We start from the raw sequence: 19,044 nt of genomic DNA, 5'->3' as shown, positions 1-19,044 counted from the left end.
CCCATCAAAGTCGGGAGAGCAAATGGGGACTGGAATAGGGGATAGAGGGGCAAAGGAGGGGTATACAGGGGAGGGGGGAAAAGGGAGAGAGCGGGGGGGGGGGGGGGGGGGGGGGCACTCGGGGTGCGAGAGACCAGGGAGGGGAAACGCAGGGACAAAGGGACAAAAGAGGCCAGAAAAGGACCAGGGCCACAAAGTGCCACAAACAAGGGCTCCCTTTGGGGCAGCAGGGTAGCATGGTGGTTAGCATAAATGCTTCACAGCTCCAGGGTCCCAGGTTCGATTCCCGGCTGGGTCACTGTCTGTGTGGAGTCTGCACGTCCTCCCCCTGTGTGCGTGGGTTTCCTCCGGGTGCTCCGGTTTCCTCCCACAGTCCAAAGATGTGCGGGTTAGGTGGATTGGCCATGCTAAATTGCCCGTAGTGTCCTAAAAAAAAAAGTAAGGTTAAGGGGGGGGGGGTTGTTGGGTTACGGGTATAGGGTGGATACGTGGGTTTGAGTAGGGTGATCATGGCTCGGCACAACATTGAGGGCCGAAGGGCCTGTTCTGTGCTGTACTGTTCTATGTTCTATGAAACAGGGAACCGCTGCAAGCACCCACCCAGTACGGTTTGTGAGCGAAGGGGCCCCCCGGAGTGCAGGGGACTACCCGCGTGGCGGACACACAGTGGACGGCCATGGCGGGTGCCCCCGGGACAAGGGGAAACCCCGGAGCGCAGAGACCCGACCGCATGGGGAGAGCAGTGATAGTGCCCATCCTGGACGGCCCCCTAACAAAGGGAAACCCCGGAGGGCAGGGGCTCGTCCACCAGACAAATATGGTTAATCCCACAGGAACGAGGAGGCAGAAGCCCCCCACCAGGATAGTCACCTGGAACGTAAGGGGACTTAACGGGCCAGTGAAGAGATCTAGAGTCCTCACCCACCTCAGAAATATGAGGGCCGACATAGTCTTCCTCCAAGAGACGCACCTGAGGGAGCAGGACCAACTGCGGGTAAGAAAGGGCTGGGTGGGGCAAACCTATCATTCCTGTTACGGGACAAGGGCCAGGGGGGTGGCGATCCTGATTGGCAAGAGGACAATGTTTAGGGCGACAAGGACGGTTACAGACCCAGGGGGGCGGTATGTCATGGTCAGCGGGGCCCTGGATGGGGCGCCGGTAGTTCTAGTCAACGTGTACGCGCCCAACTGGGACGACACGAGCTTCATCCAAAAGACCATGGCAGAAATCCCGGACATAGCGACGCACCGACTAATCATGGGGGGGGACTTCAACTTTGTACAGGACCCAAAGACGGACAGATCAAACCCCAGAACGGGGAAAACCTCAAACATGGCAAGGGAACTCAGTCACTATATGGAGCAGATGGGAGCAGTAGACCCCTGGAGATTCGCCCACCCGGGGGAGAAAGAATTCTCTTTCTTCTCCCCAGTACACAACGTGTACACCAGAATTGACTTCTTTGTGGTGGGGAAAACGGTGCTTCCAGGGATAGACAAGGTGGAATACTCCGCAATTGTGATATCAGACCACGCCCCACACTACATGGACGTGCGGCTGGAGACGGGAAGGGCCCAGCGCCCCACATGGAGGCTGGACGGTGCCTTACTAGCTGACAAGGCCTTCAGCGAAAGGGTAGCGCGGGCCATAGCGGAATACACGGAGAACAACCAAAACGGGGAGGTCTCATCCTCCACGTTCTGGGAAGCGCTTAAGGCCGTACTAAGAGGGGAAATCATTGCCTACAAAGCGCAAAGAGATAGGGAGGAAAGGGTGGCTAGGCAGAAGCTGGTCGACTCCATACTGGAGGTAGACCGTAAATACTCCGAGGCCCCGACCGTAGAGCTCCTGGCGGAGAGAAAAGAATTACAAAGGAACTTTGACCTGCTCTCCACCAGGAAAGCAGTACACCAACTCCGCCAGGCACGCGGGGCCCTGTACGAACACGGAGACAAAGCCAGCCGCCTGTTGGCCCACCAGCTGAGAAAGCAGGCAGCCAGCAGAGAAATTGCGCAAATCAGAGGTACCAGAGGCACGTTGGAAACAGAACCAGAGAGGATTAACGAAACCTTCAAGGCCTTCTACCAAGAGCTGTACACCTCGGAGCCCCCAACGGGGAAGGCTGGGATGAACCGGTTTCTTGACGGACTGAACATACCAGTTGTGGGAGAGGGCAGAAAACGGGATCTGGAAGCACCACTAGCACTGGGAGAGATCATGGAGAGCATTAGCTCCATGCAGACGGGGAAGGCGCCGGGACCGGACGGATTCCCGGCGGACTGCTACAAAAAATTCGCGACAGTGCTGGCCCCGCACCTGCGGGAGATGTTCACAAACTCGCTAGCTAGGGGCACACTGCCACCCACGTTAGCACAGGCCTCAATCTCGCTGATACCTAAGAAAGACAAAGACCCAACGGAATGTGGGTCATACAGACCCATATCTCTGCTGAACGCAGACGCCAAAATACTGGCCAAAATCCTAGCCAAAAGGCTAGAAGACTGTGTACCTGAGGTGGTCACAGAGGACCAGACGGGCTTCGTCAAAGGTAGACAGCTTACCGCGAACATCAGGCGCCTGCTGAACGTGATAATGACCCCCTCCGGGGAGAGAACACAAGAGGTGATCGTCTCCCTGGACGCAGAAAAGGCCTTCGACAGAGTCGAATGGAAATACCTCATAGAGGTACTGGAGCGGTTCGGGCTTGGAACAGGGTTCACCGCTTGGGTAAAGCTCCTATACAACGCTCCCATGGCGAGTGTACGGACCAACAATACCAACTCCCAATACTTCCAGCTGCACAGGGGCACCAGACAAGGATGCCCACTGTCCCCGCTGCTGTTCGCACTAGCAATCGAACCGCTAGCAATCGCGCTCAGGGCAGCAAAAAATTGGAGGGGGATCCGAAGGGGAGGTAGAGAGCACAGAGTCTCACTCTATGCGGATGATCTGCTCCTCTATATCTCGGACCCACAAAGCAGCATGGACGGAATCATCGCGCTCCTGAAAGAGTTTGGAGCCTTCTCGGGCTACAAACTCAACATGAGCAAAAGTGAGATCTTCCCAGTACGCCCGCAAGGGGGGGGGGGGCAGCACTAAAGGGGCTGCCGTTCAAACAAGCCCGAAATAAATTCCGCTACCTGGGGATCCAAATAGCCCATGACTGGAAAGGGATCCACAAATGGAACCTCACCAGCCTGACGGAGGAAGTTAAAAAGGACCTGCAAAGATGGAACACACTCCCGCTCTCCCTCGCGGGGAGAGTCCAGACGATCAAAATGAACGTACTGCCCAGGTTCCTCTTCCTGTTTAGATCCATTCCGATCTACATCCCCAAGGCCTTTTTCAAAGCGCTGGACAAACATATCATGGCGTTCGTATGGGGGGGTAAAAATGCTAGGATCTCAAAGAAGGTCATACAAAAAACAAAATCCAAGGGGGGGCTAGCCCTCCCGAATCTACAATTCTACCACTGGGCGGCAACAGCCGAGCGAGTAAGGGGATGGATCCAGGAGCCAGAAGCCGAGTGGGTGCGTGTGGAGGAGGCCTCCTGCATGGGAACCTCCCTCCGGGCCCTCGCCACGGCAGCACTCCCATCCCCACCCAAAAAACACTCCACCAGCCCAGTGGTGACAGCCACCCTCCAATCCTGGAACCAACTGCGGCAGCAATTTGGCCTGACCAAAATGTCGGACAAGGCTCCCATCTGCAACAACCATAGGTTCAAACCAGCACTGACTGACGCCACCTTCAAAAGGTGGAGACAGGACGGGGGGACACTGACAGTCAGGGACCTATACACGGACGACAGGATCGCAACACTGGACGAACTGACAGAGAAATTTCAGCTAGCTGGGGGGAATGAGCTACGGTACCTGCAGCTCAAAAACTTCCTACGAAAGGAGACAAGGACGTACCCACAACCGCCACGACAGACACTACTGGAAGACCTACTGGACGCAAGTATCCTAGAGAAAGGAAACTGTAGTGACATGTATGGCCGACTGGTAGATAGGGACGACACCGTACTGGACGCAACAAGAAGGAAATGGGAGGACGACCTGGGGATGGAGATAGGGTGGGGACTCTGGAGCGAAGCACTGCATAGGGTCAACTCCACCTCAGCCTGACGCAACTAAAAGTGGTACATAGAGCCCACTTAACGAGAAACCGTATGAGTAGGTTCTTCCCGGAGGTGGAGGACAGATGTGAGCGGTGCCAAAGAGGCCCGGCCAACCACGCCCACATGTTCTGGTCTTGCCCCAGACTTGTGGAGTACTGGACAGCCTTCTTCGAGGCTATGTCCAAAGTGGTGGGGGTGAGGGTGGAGCCATGCCCGATAGTGGCGGTCTTCGGGGTTTCAGACCAGCCAGATCTATTCCTGGGGAGGAGGGCGGACGCCCTTGCCTTTGCCTCCCTGATTTCCCGCCGTAGAATCCTGTCTGGCTGGCGGTCAGCAGCACCACCCAGAGCTGCAGACTGGCTGTCCGACCTCTCGGAATCTCTCCAAATGGAGAAAATCAAATTCGCCATCCGAGGGTCGGACGACGGCTTCCACAGAACGTGGGAGCCATTCATGCAACTGTTCCGGGACCTGTTTGTGGCCAACGTACACGAGGAAGAATAGTCGGGTGGCCAAGAACCAGGGGAAAATGGACGGGAATCGGGGGAAGGTAGCCGGGGGGAAGGGGGGGGGGGGGGTTACGGGCTCGGTATGGGGGTTTGATGGCAAGCCAAGGCCCAAAACCAAACTATAAATAAATGCCTATAAACATGTGCCTCGGTCATATTGGGGAATGTAAAATATGTATGCTGGCTAAAGGGGGCGGCCACAATTGTTGTTATGAAGATGCTTACCTGTAAATATTCATGTTAAATTTTTGTGTTTTTTTTTTCTCTCTCTCTAATAATTTGTAATTTGTCATATATAAAATATGAAAACTCAATAAAAAACATTTATAAAAAAAAAGAAGGCGTACAGTGTGTTACCTTTTATTGGTAGAGGGATTGAGTTTCGGAGCCATGAGGTCATGTTGCAGTTGTACAAAACTCGGGTGCGGCCGCATTTGGAGTATTGCGTGCAGTTCTGGTCGCTGCATTACAGGAAGGATGTGAAAGCATTGGAAAAGGTACAGAGGAGATTTACCAGAATGTTGCCTGGTATGGAGGGAAGATCTTACGAGGAAAGACTGAGGGACTTGAGGCTATTTTCGTTAGTGAGAAGAAGATTAAGAGGTGACTTAATAGAGGCATACAAGATGATCAGAGGATTAGATAGGGTGGACATAGAGAGCCTTTTTCCTCGGATGGTGATGTCTGGCATGAGGGGACATAGCTTTAAATTGAGGGGAGATAGATATAGGACAGATGTCAGAGGTAGGTTCTTTACTCAGAGAGTAGTAAGGGTGTGGAATGCCCTGCCTGCAACAGTACTGGACTTGCCAACACTAAATGCATTCAAATGGTCATTGGATAGGCATATGGACGATAAGGGAATAGTGTAGATGGCTTTAGAGGGGTTTCACAGGTCGGCGCAACATCGAGGGCCGAAGGGCCTGTACTGAGCTGTAATGTTCTATGTTCGATACGTCCTGGAGCGGGACTCAAGCTCATAATCTTCTGACTCAGGGGTGAGGGTTCCACAGCTGACAGACATAGGCTCTTAGCATCACCTGAGCATGAAGAAAGCCCTCTAGTGATTGACGTATCCGCTTTTCTTTTGAGCATTAAGTTTATAATCTGACCGCTGTTACAATAAAACACAACTGCAACTATTAATCAGAGTTTCACATATTGTGATCACTTGTGTCAGTATCGAATCTGACATTAAAAATGGACTCTCTCTATATTACATTTTCTTCTTGATCATTGTGTTTGTTGTTCGTTTCATTTCAATCTGCTCATTCACATCCCAGATGCCCTGCAGAGGGAGCCAAGTCATTTCCATTCCAGAATTCATATTGCAACTTTTGAGTCAACATTTCTGTATTCTAACCCCAATGATGTTTTTTGCCGTTCAGTGTAAAATGGATAATTTATGCAGGGTTATGAACAATTAGAAGGGAAAGATAGCGGGCAATGAAAGAAGGAAAGGAAACAGTTATAGCACTTTGCCAGTTCTGCGGATGAAGAGGGTTTTGGTAGGGCAGTGTGAATTCCTGATAAGGAGAGTATAAAGAATGTAAAGGTGAAAGACCAGCTACTGTGCATTGCAGGTGCACTGTGCCTCCCAACCCAATTCTCCCAAACAAATTCAGAGCAACTTCTCAGAGTAACAATTAAAGCTACAAATTGCCAGGAACAGAGTGTTAAATTTGTGTTAAATGCTGCTTGCAGATTTATACTGAAAATCCAGGGCAGACTCAACACTGCTAGTTGTGGGTAAAGTTCTCTACAGCTCCAAAATTATTTGCCTCAAGCTCATTTCCTCCACCGTAGGGGATATCCACAATGTCAATCATTATGGTCCGCACAATTAGGAAACAATTTTCAGGGGCGCTTTTTAAAATAGCTTTTTCACTTGAGATATAAATGTTTTATCTTCACTGTCAATTGTGTGTGTCAGGGTTGTAGGAAAATTGCTTACTTTTTAGGATAATGAGTGTCTCTTTGGGAACCACTCCTTATCTCTCTTACTTTAAAGAAAAAGAGGAGAATAAAGAGGGAGAATGCCCCTTTAAATCACTGCAGGCCTTTAACACCTGGAGCAACATTTGATTTCAGGCTCATGAATGCATAAATAGTTTATACATGCAGCTTTTCCAAATAAAACAAAGAGACTGAAGCTAGAAATATCACTGCTTCAGCACTCATTGACAGGGACAGTGCAAACCGCACCAGTTGTACTAGTCTCCTATGTATGATCATTGGATCAAGCATCATGCAACTACAATAGTTGCAAATGCAATTTATGTGAGAAATATGAGAATGACTAGAGCGAGGGTAGGTCCGATTAAGGACAGTAGCGGGAGATTGTGTATTGAGTCTGAAGAGATAGGAGAGGTCTTGAACAAGTATTTTTCTTCAGTATTTACAAACGAGAGAGGCCATATTGTTGGAGAGGACAGCGTGAAGCAGACTGATAAGCTTGAGGAGATACTTGTCAGGAAGGAAGATGTGTTGCGCGTTTTGAAAAACTTGAGGATAGACAAGTCCCCCGGGCCTGACGGGATATATCCAAGGATTCTATGGGAAGCAAGAAATGAAATTGCAGAGCCGTTGGCAATGATCTTTTCGTCCTCGCTGTCAACAGGGGTGGTACCAGAGGATTGGAGAGTGGCGAATGTTGTGCCCCTGTTCAAAAAAGGGAATAGGGATAACCCTGGGAATTACAGGCCAGTTAGTCTTACTTCGGTGGTAGGCAAAGTAATGGAAAGGGTACTGAGGGATAGGATTTCTGAGCATCTGGAAAGGCATTGCTTGATTAGGGATAGTCAGCACGGATTTGTGAGGGGTAGGTCTTGCCTTACAAGACTTATTGAATTCTTTGAGGAGGTGACCAAGCATGTGGATGAAGGTAAAGCAGTGGATGTAGTGTACATGGATTTTAGTAAGGCATTTGATAAGGTTCCCCATGGTAGGCTTATGCAGAAAGTAAGGAGGCATGGGATAGTGGGAAATTTGGCCAGTTGGATAACAAACTGGCTAACCGATAGAAGACAGAGAGTTGTGGTGGATGGCAAATATTCAACCTGGAGCCCAGTTATCAGTGGCGTACCGCAGGGATCAGTTCTGGGTCCTCTGCTGTTTGTGATTTTCATTAACGACTTGGATGAGGGACTTGAAGGGTGGGTCAGTAAATTTGCAGATGATACGAAGATTGGTGGAGTTGTGGATAGTGAGGAGGGCTGTTGTCGGCTTCAAAGAGACATAGATAGAATGCAGAGCTGGGCTGAGAAGTGGCAGATGGAGTTTAACCCTGACAAGTGTGAGGTTGTCCATTTTGGAAGGACAAATCTGAATGCGGAATACAGGGTTAATGGTAGGGTTCTTGGCAATGTGGAGGAGCAGAGAGATCTTGGGGTCTATGTTCATAGTTCTTTGAAAGTTGCCACTCAAGTGGATAGAGCTGTGAAGAAGGCCTATGGTGTGCTAGCGTTCATTAGCAGAGGGATTGAATTTAAGAGCCGTGAGGTGATGATGCAGCTGTACAAAACCTTGGTCAGGCCACATTTGGAGTACTGTGTGCAGTTCTGGTCACCTCATTTTAGGAAGGATGTGGAAGCTTTGGAAAAGGTGCAAAGGAGATTTACCAGGATGTTGCCTGGAATGGAGAGTAGGTCATACGAGGAAAGGTTGAGGGTGCTAGGCCTTTTCTCATTAGAACGGAGAAGGATGAGGGGCGACTTGATAGAGGTTTATAAGATGATCAGGGGAATAGATAGAGTAGACAGTCAGAGACTTTTTCCCCGGGTGGAACACACCATTACAAGGGGACATAAATTTAAGATAAATGGTGGAAGATATAGAGGGGATGTCAGAGGTAGGTTCTTTACCCAGAGAGTAGTGGGGGCATGGAATGCACTGCCTGTGGTAGTAGTTGAGTCGGAAAATTTATGGACCTTCAAGCGGCTATTGGATAGGTACTTGGATTAGGGTAGAATAAGGGAGTGTAGGTTAACTTCTTAAGGGCAGCACGGTAGCATTGTGGATAGCACAATTGCTTCACAGCTCCAGGGTCCCAAGTTCGATTTCGACTTGGGTCACTGTCTGTGTGGAGTCTGCACATCCTCCCCGTGACTGCGTGGGTTTCCTCCGGGTACTCCGGTTTCCTCCCACAGTCCAAAGATGTGCAGGTTGGGTGGATTGGCCATGAAAAATTGTCCAAAATTCTATGATTAACCTAGGACAAAAGTTCGGCGCAACATCGTGGGCCGAAGGGCCTGTTCTGTGCTGTATTTCTCTATAATAGAGGAACATAGGAGTTAGGAGCAGAAGTAAGCAATCCAGCCCTTCAAGCCTGCTCCACCATTTAATCAGTTCATGGCTGATCTCTTCCTGGTCTCAAATTTGCCTCCCTACCTGTTCCCCATATCCCTTTAACCTGTTTTTAAACTCAGAAGTATATCTATCTCCTTCTTGAAATGATTTAATGTTTCAGACTTCACTGCACTATGGGGCAGAGAGTTCCACAAATTCACCACCCACTGCAAGAAGTAGTTCCTCCTCATCTCAATTTTAAATCTACCGTCTCTCAACCTATACCTGTGACCTCTAGTTCTAGATTGCCCCACAAGGGGGAACATTTGGCCTACATTTACTTTATCAATCCCTTTCAGTATTTTATATGCCTTGATCAGATCCCCTCTCATCCTTCTGAACTCCAGTGAGTATAAGCCCAAACTCTCTCCTCACACGTCAATTCCTACATCCCCGGAATCAATCTGGTGAACCTCCTCTGAACTGTCTCCAATGCCACCACATCCGTCCTCAAATAAGGAGACCAAAACTGGACAAAATACTCCAGATGTGGTCTCACCAACAATTCATGAACAAAGACACCCAGATCGCTTTGTCCAGATGCATTTTGAATCTTCTTTCTATTTAGGTATTAACTTGCCTGACTATTTTTTTGGCCAAACTCCAGTATTTTGAAGTAACAATGAACTTAACAGTTATTGCTTTGTTTTTCTCACCTTTACAAAATAACCTTGGTTCTTTATCAACTGGTGTTGTAATCAAAATGAACACATACTTACTCACTTTATGTAAAGAGAAAAGTAACCTAAGTTTGGTGAGCAGCGTGTTACTTTCTGTTATTTGAGAATGAGGAACCAGTGTCAAGCTAGAGAGAACTTTCTACTCTGAAAATCATGGGATTTTGCTTTTGAATTAATATGTTACACAATTCAATCAATAAAGGACACCAAAGTTTAAGACTGAATTAAGAGGTTAGTGCCAGTGGGTCAGGTAATTTTGACACAATCTTACATATTACAAGCCTGTTGGTAATCAGGTGGTTATGGCTCCATCAAAATATTTTAACCAGTGTCTTCAACTGTTTTCCCCTCCCTGAGTTAAGACGCCTCAACCATGAAGAAAATTTATCCTTGGCCCAATTCATTAGTTGTCATTTGTTACCTCGCATCCTAATTTCTTCAGAAATATTGTCATCATTGAAGGTCTTCCGCCACAACACCTGTTGACAAATTGGAACATAAATAGAAAACATTTAATATTTCTGGACATAGTGTAGTAGAGATAATGAGAAGCTACAGGCAGTCATAACTGACAACGGGATTTATTTAAACCATTCTTGAGTCAGCAGAGATGAATATAAATTGTTAGAAGAAACACGTAGGCCTGACATTTACATTTAGGGCGCACCCAAAGTCGGCGGCGGTGGGGATGTGAAACTTGTGCCTGTCCAAGATGACATTGCTATCACAATATTACGCTGCCTGGCCAATTAATGGCCAACCAGCATGAAATGTACTCTGTGAAAACCCGGGAGGGCGGGAGGTGGGCGGGTGGTGAGAAAATGGAGTGTGCGGGCTGGCGTTTCCAATATGTTCCCTCAGGGACAGCCTCTGTGGAGCTGTAAAAAATAAGTATCAGCAGAGTAACTATTCCACAAGTGCTTGGGCAGCACAATCCTACACAGGGTGGCACAATTGTTAGCACTGCTGCCTCACAGCACCAGGGACCCAGGTTCAGTTCCGGGTCTGGATGACTGTGTGGAGTTTGCATTTCTGCGCTTGTCTGCATGGGTTTCCTCCGAATGCTCCGCTTCCCTTCCACAGTCCAAAGACGTACAGGTTAGGTGCATTGGCCATGCTAAATTGCCTCTTAGTGTCCAAAAGATATGTGGGCTGGGTGGGGTTACAGGGATAGGGTGGGGAAGTGGGCCTAGATAGAGTGCTCTTTTGGAGGGTCAGTGCAGACTCAATGGGCCCAATAGCCTCCTGCACTGTAGGGGCTCTATGGCATGGTTCCCAACCTCAGTCCCCAGACACTTTTGTTAATTTTATTTGAGTCCTGACTTTCGTCCCACCCTGAGTCAAGGTTGTAGCTAAAATGTAAAGGCTGCCCGGCTAATTGACCCACCGCTAACCAAGGGGGATGGACAATGTAAAATCCCTGTCAACTGTTCTTCAGTTCAGCTAAATTGGCTTCTTGATTATCGACGAGCATGTTTCTGCTCGAATTATTACACAAGGGTATGATGATGTCAAGGCAAGTGCCTGATGCCTTCTCAAATTAATTTGTGTGCCCCGGGTCTGGTGTGTCACCTGCCCGCGCAATGTGAAATTCTGGCCTTAGAGGAGAATTGTCCATAGATCTGAGAAATTGTTTGAGAAATAAAACTAAAAGCCATTGTTGAAGCACAGTCACTATAATTATGCAGGAAAATGCGACAACAACAATTACATTTACACGGTGTCGTCAATGCAATAAAACGTCTGAAGGAGCTTCACAAATTAGATAAAATTGGACTTCCGGTTGCGGCTATGCGGAGCTAAGCCACACGTTCGGCAGCTCCCACCAGGAACGGACTTTTGGGCTCTTTTAAGGGCCCCCAGCGGTACTTCATCGACGATTCCCGACGTGGGAAGATGTCAGCAGGGAAGAAAAACAAGATGGCGGTCGGCGGAGGCCTCGAGGAATGGAGGCAGTGGGCGCGGGAGCAGCAGGAGACTCTCCAGCCCTGTTTTCGGGAGCTAAAAGTGGAGCTGAAGGCTACTACGGACAAGTTGCTGGCGACGCAGACAGCCCAGGGGGTAGAGATCCGGGGGCTCCGACAACAAGCCTCCGAAAGAGAGGATGAGGCCGCTACCCTCGCGGTAAAGGTGGAGATACATGAGGCGCTCCATAAGAAGTGGCAGGAGCGGTTCGAGGAGATGGAGAACCGGTCGAGGCGGAAAAATTTGCGGATCCTGGGCCTCACGGAGGGGCTGGAGGGGTCAGACCTGGGGGCCTACGTGGTCGTCTTGCTGAACTCGCTGATGGGAGCTGGGTCCTTCCAAGGGCCCCTGGAGCTGGAGGGCCCCACAGAATACTGGCCAGGAGGCCCAAGCCGATGAGCCGCCACGGGCGGTGCTGGTGCGGTTCCACCGGTTTGTTGACCGAGAGTGCGTGCTTAGGTGGGCCAAGAAGGAGCGAAGTAGCAAGTGGGAGAACACGGTAGTGCGGATCCACCAGGACTGGAGTGCGGAGGTGGCTAAGCGGAGGGCCGGTTACAACAGGACGAAGGCGGTGCTCCACAGAAAGAGTGTGAAGTTTGGCATGTTACAGCCGGCACAACTGTGGGTCATCTACAAGGACCGGCACTTTGATTTTGAGTCCCCAGAGGAGGCGTGGGCCTTTGTGCGGGCCGAGAAGTTGGACTCTAACTGAGGTCGGGGGTTTGTAAATGACTGTGTTAACCTTTGGTGGGGGGGAGGGTTCTCTGTTTCATGCTGTTTGTGTGTTGTTTCTAGGATGGGTGGGGCGCTGTCTTTTTGTGTGGGTTCGGTGGATGGGCTCGAGTCGGGGGCTAGACTTGGAGTGTGGGGAGCTGGTGGTGGGGGCCGACAAGGGGAGCTACCCTAAAAGAGGGGGGGTCGGGCAAGGGGAAAGCGCGGGCTTTACTTTTGTTTCCCGCACTGAGGGTGGATGGGGGCGGAGTCGGAGCTGAGAAGAGCGGGCTTTTTTCCCGCGCGAGAGCGGGAGGGGCAAGAGGAGGGTCTGCTGATGGGTATTGGGGAGGAGAAGTAGCCCCACGTTGGGAGGGGTCGGAGGTGTGGCGGGAGCCGCCGGGGTCAGCAGAAGTTAGCTGGCTCACAGGAGTGCTATGGAGGGAGTAACGCGGCTGGGAAGGGTCCTAGACGGGGGGGGGGGGGGGGGGGGGGGGATGGGGGGGGGGGGGGGGGGTACCGGGTTGCTGCTGAAATGGCCAGGAAGGAGCTGGAGTATGCAGGGGGGGGGTCGGGATGGGGGCTTGCCGCCGTGTGGAACGGGCCGAGTGGGGGGCGCTGGCCTGGGGCGGGCAGGGGATGGGTCATGGCTAGTTGGCAGGGGAGGGGGGCAGGGAGCCCTCTGATCCGGCTGATAACTTGGAATGTGAGGGGGCTGAATGGGCCGGTCAAACGGGCCCGGGTGTTTATGCACCTGAAGGGGCTGAAGGCGGACGTGGCCTTGCTTCAGGAGACGCACCTGAAGGTGGCGGACCAGGTTAGACTGAGGAAGGGATGGGTAGACCATGTGTTTCATTCAGAGCTGGATGCAAAAAATCGGGGGGGTGGCGATCCTGGTGGGAAAAAGGGTGCCTGAGGCGTCGAAGGTGGTGGCTGACAGTGGCGGGAGGTATGTGATGGTGAGCGGCAAGCTGCAGGGGGAGCGGGTGGTGCTGGTGAATGTCTACGCCCCAAACTGGGACGATGCGGGTTTTATGCGGCACATGTTGGGCCGCATTCCAGATCTGGAGTCGGGGGGGGCCTGATATTGGGGGGGGGGGGGACTTTAATACAGTGCTGGATCCCCCATTGGATCGATCCATGTCCAGGACGGGCAGGAGGCCCGCGGCGGCTAAGGTATTGAGGGGGTTTATGGACCAGATGGTAGGGGTGGATCCTTGGAAGTTCGCGAGGCCGAGGGCCAGGGAGTATTCATTTTTCTCCCACGTGCATAAAGCCTATTCCCGGATCGATTTTTTTGTTCTGAGCAGGGGGCTGATTTCGAGGGTGGAGGATGCCGAGTATTCGGCCATAGTCATTTCGGATCATGCCCCGCACTGGGTAGACCTTGAGCTGGGGGAGGAGAGGGACCAGCTCAAGGTCCACCCAGTGCGCCTGGAGGTGGGGCTGCTGGCGGATGAGGTGGGCGGGCGGGTTCGGGGGTGTATCAAGAGGTACTTAGAGGCCAATGATAACGGGGAGGTCCGAGTGGGGACAGTATGGGAGGCATTGAAGGCGGTGATTAGAGGGGAGTTGATTTCCATCCGAGGCCCATAGGGAGAGGGGAGAGCAAAGAGAGAGGGAGAGGTTGGTGGGGGAGATGGTGAGGGTGGACAGGAGATACGCGGAGGCTCCGGAGGAGGGATTGCTGGGGGAGCGGCGTAATCTTCAGGCCAAGTTCGACTTACTGACCACCAGAAAGGCGGAAGCTCAGTGGAGGAAGGCACAGGGAGCTAATATGGGGAGATGGCGAGCAGGATGTTGGCGTATCAGCTCCATAAGCGAGATGCGGCCAGGGAGATTGGTGGAGTGAAGGATAGGGGAGGAAATGTGGTGCGAAGAGGGGTGGACATTAATGGGGTCTTCACGGACTTTTATGGGGAATTGTACCTGTCCGAACCCCCGGTGGAGTGGGGGGGGGGGGGTAATGAGGCGCTTTTTGGACAGGCTGAGATTTCCGAAGGTGGAGGAGGGGCAGGTGGAGGGGCTGGGGGCGCCGATTGAGCTGGTTACTGGGATAGGCAGCATGCAGTCGGGGAAGGCGCCGGGGCTAGATGGGTGCCCAGTCAAATTTTATAAAATGTACGCAGACCTGCTGGGCCCCCTGTTGGTTAGGACCTTTAACGAGGCAAGGGAAGGTGGGGCTTTACCCCCGACTATGTCCCGGGCGCTGATTTCCTTGATCCTTAAACGGGACAAGGACCTCCTGCAGTGTGCAGGCCGAGCTCGCTGTTAAATGTGGATGCCAAGCTGTTGAAGGGAAGGCAGCTGAACACCAACATACGTAGGCTTCTGAATGTTATAATGATGCCGGCGGTAGAAGGGGAGGCGGAGATAGTGGTAGCATTAGACGTGGAGAAGGCCTTTGATAGGGTTGAGTGGGGGTACCTGTGGGAGGTGCTGGAAAGGTTTGGGTTCGGGAAGGGGTTTGTCAGTTGGGTGAGGCTGTTATACGAGGCCCCGATGGCGAGCGTAGCCACGAATAGGAGGAGATTGGAGTACTTTTGGTTGTACCGGGGGACGAGACAGGGGTGTCCTTGCTCTTTGCGTTGGCAATTAAGCTCTTGGCCATGGCATTGAGGGAGTCGAGGAATTGGAGGGGCCTGGTGTGGGGTGGGGAGGAGCACCGAGTGTCGCTTTACGCAGATGACTTGTTGCTATATGTGGCGGACCCAGTGGGGGGAATGCCAGAGGTGATGAAGATTCTTAGGGAATTTGGGGGCTTTTCCAGGTACAAGCTCAACCTGGGTAAGAGTGAGTTGTTCGTCGTGCACCCGGGGGATCAGGAGAAGGGGATTGGTAGGTTCCCACTGAAAAGGGCTTTAGGTACCTGGGAGTCCAGGTGGCTAGGAGCTGGGGGGCCCTACACAAACTTAACCTCACTAGGCTGGTGGAGCAAATGGAGGAGGAGTTTAAAAGATGGGACATGTTACCGCTGTCGCTGGCGGGAAGGGTGCAGTCAGTCAAGATGACGGTGCTCCCGAGGTTTTTGTTCCTGTTCCAGTGCCTCCCCATCATTATCCCGAAGGCCTTTTTTAGGAGGGTCAACAGGTGTATTATGGGATTTGTATGGGACCATGGGACTCCAGGGTGAGAAGGGTGTTTTTGGAGCGGGGCAGGAATAGGGGGGGCTGGCGCTGCCCAACCTCTGTGGGTACTATTGGGCCGCCAACGCAGCCATGGTGTGGAAGTGGGTAATGGACGGGGAAGGAGCAGCATGGAAGAGGATGGAGATGGCGTCCTGTGTGGACACGAGCCTGGAGGCGCTGGTAACGGCGCCGTTGCCGCTCCCTCCAATGAGGTATACCACGAGCCCGGTGGTGGAGGCTACCCTCAAAATCTGGGGGCAATGGAGACGGCATAGGGGGAAGGTGGGGGGCTCGATGGAGTCCCCAATACGGGGGAAACACTGGTTTGTTCCAGGGTGCATCGATGGCGGGTTTCTTGGCTGGCACAGGGTAGGTATTAGGAGGTTGGGGGACCTGTTTGTGGATGGGAGGTTTGCGAGCCTGGGTGAGTTAGAAGGGAAGTTTGGGCTCCACCCGGGGAACATTTTTAGGTACATGCAGGTTAGGGCGTTTGCCAGGCGGCAGGTGGAGGGGTTCCCTCTGTTGCCCCCACGTGGGGTATGGGACAGGGTGCTCTCGGGGGTGTGGGTTGGAGGAGGGAGGATTTTGGACGTGTACCACGTAATGCAGGAGGTGGATGAGGCCTCGGTGGAGGAGCTAAAGGGTAAATGGGAGGAGGAGCTGGGTGAGGAGATTGAGGAGGGGACGTGGGCGGATGCCCTGGAGAGAGTGAATTCCTCCTCTTCATGTGCGAGGCTTAGCCTCATACAGTTCAAGGTGCTACATAGGGCTCACATGACCGGGACGAGGATGAGTAGGTTTTTTCGGGGGCAAAGACAGGTGTGCTAGGTGCTCGGGGAGCCCAGCGAACCATGCCCATATGTTCTGGGCATGCCCAGCGCTGGGGGAATTTTGGAAGGGGGTAACTCGGACGGTGTCGAGGGTGGTAGGATCCAGGGTCAAGCCAGGCTGGGGACTCGCAATTTTTGGGGTTGCAGTGGAGCCGGGAGTGCAGCAATGAAAGAGGCCGGTGTTCTGGCCTTTGCATCCCTAGTAGCCCGGCGGAGGATTTTGCTTCAATGGAAGGATGCGAGGCCCCCAAGCGTGGAGGCCTGGATCAATGTTATGGCGGGATTCATCAAATTGGAGAGGGTGAAATTTGCCCTGAGGGGATCAGTACAGGGGTTCTTTAGGCGGTGGCAGCCTTTCCTTGACTTCCTGGCAGAATGGTAGGAAAATAGGCCGACAGCAGCAGCAACCCCGGGGTGGGGGGAGGGGGGGGGGGGGGTTTGTTTCGGGGGAAGGGAGAAATGTGTACATGTGTTTATTGAATATGCCGGGTGCTTATCTATTTCTTCTTTTTGTAGTTACTGGGTGTTTCGTTTTGGAGGTTATTGTGTTTTTCTTTTTTTTGTTGTTAATACTGTTTTCTTGTTGATATTTTTTGTTTTTGATATTTTGTGAAAATCTCAATAAAAATTATTTTTAAAAAAACAAATGAGATAAAATTTACAAAGATACAAAGCAATGGAATTAGTGATTAAGAGTTCAGTCAAAGAGGTAGATTTTAAGAATAATCTTGAAGGAGCAGGAACTGGATGGAGATGCAGAGAGAGTAAGGCAGGGTGTGTCAGTCGTGGCTCCATTGGTGACTCTCTCACCTCTGTGTCACAAGATTGTAGGTTCAAGTCCCACTTCAGGAAGTTGACCACAATTAGATCTGGGCTGACCCTCCAGTGCAGAAGGAGGGTTCCAGTCTTGGAAGTGCCAAATTCAGATGAGGTATCAAACCTAGGCCCTGTTTACTTTTTAAGGTTGATGTAAAAGTCCCCATAACATTGTTTCAAAGAGGAGTAGCAGGTTATCTTCAATGTCCTGACCAATATTTATCCCTCACTCAACATCATCGAAACAGAAGGTCTGGTCACTCTAATAGCAGTCTGTGAACTTACTGTGCTATTTTTATTTGTTCATTGGATATCACAACCATCATTTATTGTCCAGCCCAATTTTTCTTTAGAAGGTGGTGGTAAGCCACCTTCTTGAACCACTGCAGTCTATGTGGTGTAGGTACATTCACAGTGCTGGTAGGAAGAGTTCCAGGATTTTGACCCAGCGACAGTGAAGGAACGGTGAGATATTTCCAAGGCAGGATGTTTGTGACTTGGTTGGTGAAGGGGAGGGGTTCTGAGATGTGACCCCTTAAAACCAGATAACTAGGAGAACACTGGAATAGCTCTACATAAGTTAGTTTATTCAGGATTGAAATTAATCATAGAAAGTATTCCCAGTAATCATTATTAACCATTAAACATGTATTCTTAGAACATCGCAGTAACAAGCATTTAAACTCTTGTTAATAGTAGTGGTCGCAATGTATGATGGGATTTAAGCTAGCTAACTTGACCACATTCTTAAGGCAGACAGAAGCAGACAGTAATAATGTGGTCAGCAATAACACAGCCAGTTGAATAAGCAGTTCTTATCAGCAGCTCCAGTATACTGCGCTCAGACAGACCATGGTAAAGCAGGGACCAGCTCCAGCATCCTACGCGCAGACAGACAATGGTACAGGCAAGAGCCAAGTGAGACGAGGGAAAATGGGAGTAGGGGAGGGCAAGGGATAGCGGATGCAAGGGTCTTGAAAAACAACAGATGGCCAAGGAACAAGATGGGGCTAAATCGTGAGTTGATCGTGCAGTCACCGTGCTGCCTAAAGTAAAATTCATTAGTCAATGTAAAATTGACAGCTGCAAGGATTGGATCGAGTCCAACTGGGGTGGACTACTGATTTTTGGAAATTGTATAACTGTTGAACCTGAAGCAATATAAAACAGAGTGGTTTGGCCATTTATCCAAATCACTCTCCCTCGTAGGTTGACCAAGCTTGGAAAATAAAGCCGTCTTAACCAAAGTTGTTGTCTCCCCAGGTTTTATTGTTAGCTGAGCGGTAACTAAGAGGGAGGATTATCACGTAAAAGCCAGCTCAATACTCAGTCCCTGAAAATGCTCCTACAGTTGGGAACTTCCAGGTAATGGGGTCTGCTTCTCCTTTTTCGAGATCTTAGAGGTTGTGGGTTTAGAAGGTGCTAGCAAAGGAGCTTTGGTGTGTTCCTGCAATGCATCTTATAGATGGTTCACACTGCTGCCTCTGTGTCAGTGGTGGATGGAGTGAATATTTATACCATCGGGTAGCATGCGGAACAATCCAGTTGCTTCCACTTGAGTTATGTTGAGTTATCCTGAGCTTGTAGCGTGCTTTCGGAGCTGTACTAATTCAGGTAAGTGGAAATTACTCCATCACACTCACAGCAGTGTGTCACTCACTGCAGAGTTCGCAGTCTCTAACTTTTGTAGTCACAATATTTATGCGTCTGCTCCCATCACATTTTTTGCCATCATGACGTTGATGGTAGGGAATTCAGTGATGGTTGAATGTCAAGGGAAAATAGTTAAACACCTCTTATTGGAGAAAATTGTCATTGTGACACCACTGTTACCTGTCCGTTATCAGCCCAAGCCTAAATATTGTCCAGATCTTGTTGCATTTGGACATGGACTCCTTCATTACCCGAGGGGTTAAGATTTGAGCATCTGGGTT

The 19,044-nt window shown here is 50.8% G+C and overlaps 1 protein-coding gene across 7 annotated transcripts in view; it reads right to left on the bottom strand.

Moving 5' to 3' along the window:
- Nucleotides 1–19,044, bottom strand: part of LOC119957921 — a 200,775-nt gene that overhangs the window by 10,214 nt on the left and 171,517 nt on the right. For all 7 annotated transcript variants that reach the window (XR_005458947.1, XM_038786166.1, XM_038786149.1 and 4 more), the window contains one exon: nt 10,082–10,139. Coding sequence is in view for 6 of the 7 variants with exons in the window: in XM_038786166.1 (XP_038642094.1) it covers nt 10,082–10,139 (58 nt within the window). In the remaining variant the exon portion in view is untranslated. The remainder of the gene's footprint in view (nt 1–10,081; nt 10,140–19,044) is intronic.

Source organism: Scyliorhinus canicula, chromosome 2, assembly GCF_902713615.1.
Source record: "Scyliorhinus canicula chromosome 2, sScyCan1.1, whole genome shotgun sequence".
NCBI classification, from domain to species: domain Eukaryota; kingdom Metazoa; phylum Chordata; class Chondrichthyes; order Carcharhiniformes; family Scyliorhinidae; genus Scyliorhinus; species Scyliorhinus canicula.
This window is presented reverse-complemented; position numbering and strand designations above follow the sequence as displayed.